Source organism: Octopus bimaculoides, chromosome 30 (genome assembly GCF_001194135.2).
Source record: "Octopus bimaculoides isolate UCB-OBI-ISO-001 chromosome 30, ASM119413v2, whole genome shotgun sequence".
NCBI classification, from domain to species: domain Eukaryota; kingdom Metazoa; phylum Mollusca; class Cephalopoda; order Octopoda; family Octopodidae; genus Octopus; species Octopus bimaculoides.
In genome coordinates, this window is record NC_069010.1 from 5,271,212 (window position 1) to 5,273,274 (window position 2,063).

Here is a 2,063-nt window from a genome sequence, read left to right on the forward strand (position 1 = left end):
GCTACTTACCACACAGCCACTCCCGCGCCTATAATGACTGGTGAAATATCACAAGTTTCTGCTGCTGTTTCTAACGGCCAAAACTTCCAAATTATTCCTGAGATAGGAAAGCTTCAGGTTGAAATCGAAATTGAAATCCAATAAGCGACTCAGGTAAATATTACCGTGATAATTATTGTTTTAATTAATAATTTACAAACACATTTACATTGTAAAAACATTCATTAGACCTGCTTAAGGCGGCGAGCTGGTAGAAACATTAGCACGCCAGGCGAAATGCTTAGCAGTTTTTCGTCTGCTGCTACGTTCTGAGTTCAAATTCCGCCAAGGTTGACTTTGATTTTCATCCTCTTGGAGTCGATAAATTAAGTACCAGTTACACACTGGAGGTTGATGTAATCGACTTAATTCCTTTCTCTGTCCTTGTTTGTCCCCTCTGTGTTTAGCCCCTTGTGGGCAATAAAGAAATAAGAAACATTAGCACGCCGGGTGAAATGCTTAGCGGTATTTCGTCTGCCGTTACATTCTGAGTTCAAATTCTGTCGAGGTCGGCTTTGTCTTTCATCCTTTGAGGGTTGATAAATTAAGTACCAGTTGCAGACTGGGGTCGAACTAATCGAGTGGTCCCCTCCCCCTAAATTTTAGGCCTTGTGCCTAGCACGCTGGCCAAAATGCTTAGCGGTATTTCGTCTGCCGCTATGTTCTGAGTTCAAATTCCGCCGAGGTCGACTTTGCCTTTCATCCTTTCGGGGTCGATAAATTAAGTACTAGTTGCGTACTGGGGTCGATTTAATCAACTGGTTCCTTCCCGCATAATTCCAGGCCTTGTGCCTAGAGTAGAAAAGATTCATTAGAACTATTTCAAACATAGATGTCCTTCTATATAACTGTTTAACTTGTTTCAGTCATTTGACTGTGGCCATGCTGGAGCACCGCCTTTAGTCGAGCAAATCGACCCCAGGACTTATTCTTTGTAAGCCTAGTACTTATTCTATCGGGCTCTTTTGCAATATTTATATCATTTTATGTGAAGTTTTAGAACCATCATCTTCTGTATATTGTTGTTTACCTCATTTTATAAGTTTTCTTTTTTTAAACTGTTTTTCTTTCTTTTTTCACTTCTTTTATTCAAAAGACATGGATCTTCATAAGATTATTGAGAAAATCGATGGCGGTGACATTGAAGGTGCCAAAAACTCGATGAGAAAATATTCAGACAAAGTAAGTTGTCCTGTTTATTGCCTTCTCGGGTTTAACTATTTGTTTATTATCTTGTACACAATCTGAAATGTTCCTAACGACAGATATTTGTCAATGATATTTCATTTCTTTCTTTAACTATTTGTTTATTATCTTGTACACAATCTGAAATGTTCCTAACGACAGATATTTGTCAATGATATTTCATTTCTTTCTTCAACTTCTCTCTTCCAATCCACATCCTTGTCACTTTTTATAAATGCTTAGCCAAACCTTGAAACTTACCAGAGTTTATTGGAATGCGAGTGAATCCCATCATCATCATCACCATCATGCCTTGCATTGGAATATTCTGACAGGAAATATTCAGTCCAAAAGATGAGGGAGAGATGAAGTCAATAGATGGGGAGGTTAACTTTATCTCTCCTTTAAACATTGAATGGCTGTGAGGGGTTCACCAGAATAAAATAGTAATCAAAGGGGGTCCAGTGATAAAGAATAGTTGAGAACCATGTTTTATATTGTTCAACCAACACAAGTAAATGGGTGAAAAACAAAATAGGAATTTTCAAAGAAGTTTCTATAAAACTAGTTCTTAATATACTTCAAATTTTTTTACTTTTTTCACTCCAGGTTAATCAAACAAATTCATGGGGCAAAACTTATATGATGGCTGCTTCCGAATATGGCAACGCAGATTTAATAAACTTATTGGTTGATGCTGGAGCTGGTTTGGACACGAGGGACAAAATTAATAGTTATACAGCTTTGCACTATGCTGCGGAATGGTAAGTTCAGAATTAATTGAAAATCTTCAGATCTGTTTTGTTTCTAAATTTCCTCCAATTCCAGACTCTTTTACT

At 37.3% G+C, this 2,063-nt stretch overlaps 1 protein-coding gene across 1 annotated transcript in view; it reads left to right on the forward strand.

Annotated features, from left to right (window-relative positions):
• Positions 1 to 41: 41 nt before the first annotated feature.
• The window catches only part of LOC128251277 (serine/threonine-protein phosphatase 6 regulatory ankyrin repeat subunit B-like), a 10,723-nt gene continuing 8,701 nt past the window's right edge, over positions 42 to 2,063 (forward strand). The window contains exons 1-3 of the mRNA XM_052978098.1: positions 42 to 153; positions 1,136 to 1,221; positions 1,834 to 1,988. Coding sequence (XP_052834058.1) covers positions 1,138 to 1,221; positions 1,834 to 1,988 — 239 coding nt within the window. The 5' untranslated portion in view covers positions 42 to 153; positions 1,136 to 1,137. The remainder of the gene's footprint in view (positions 154 to 1,135; positions 1,222 to 1,833; positions 1,989 to 2,063) is intronic.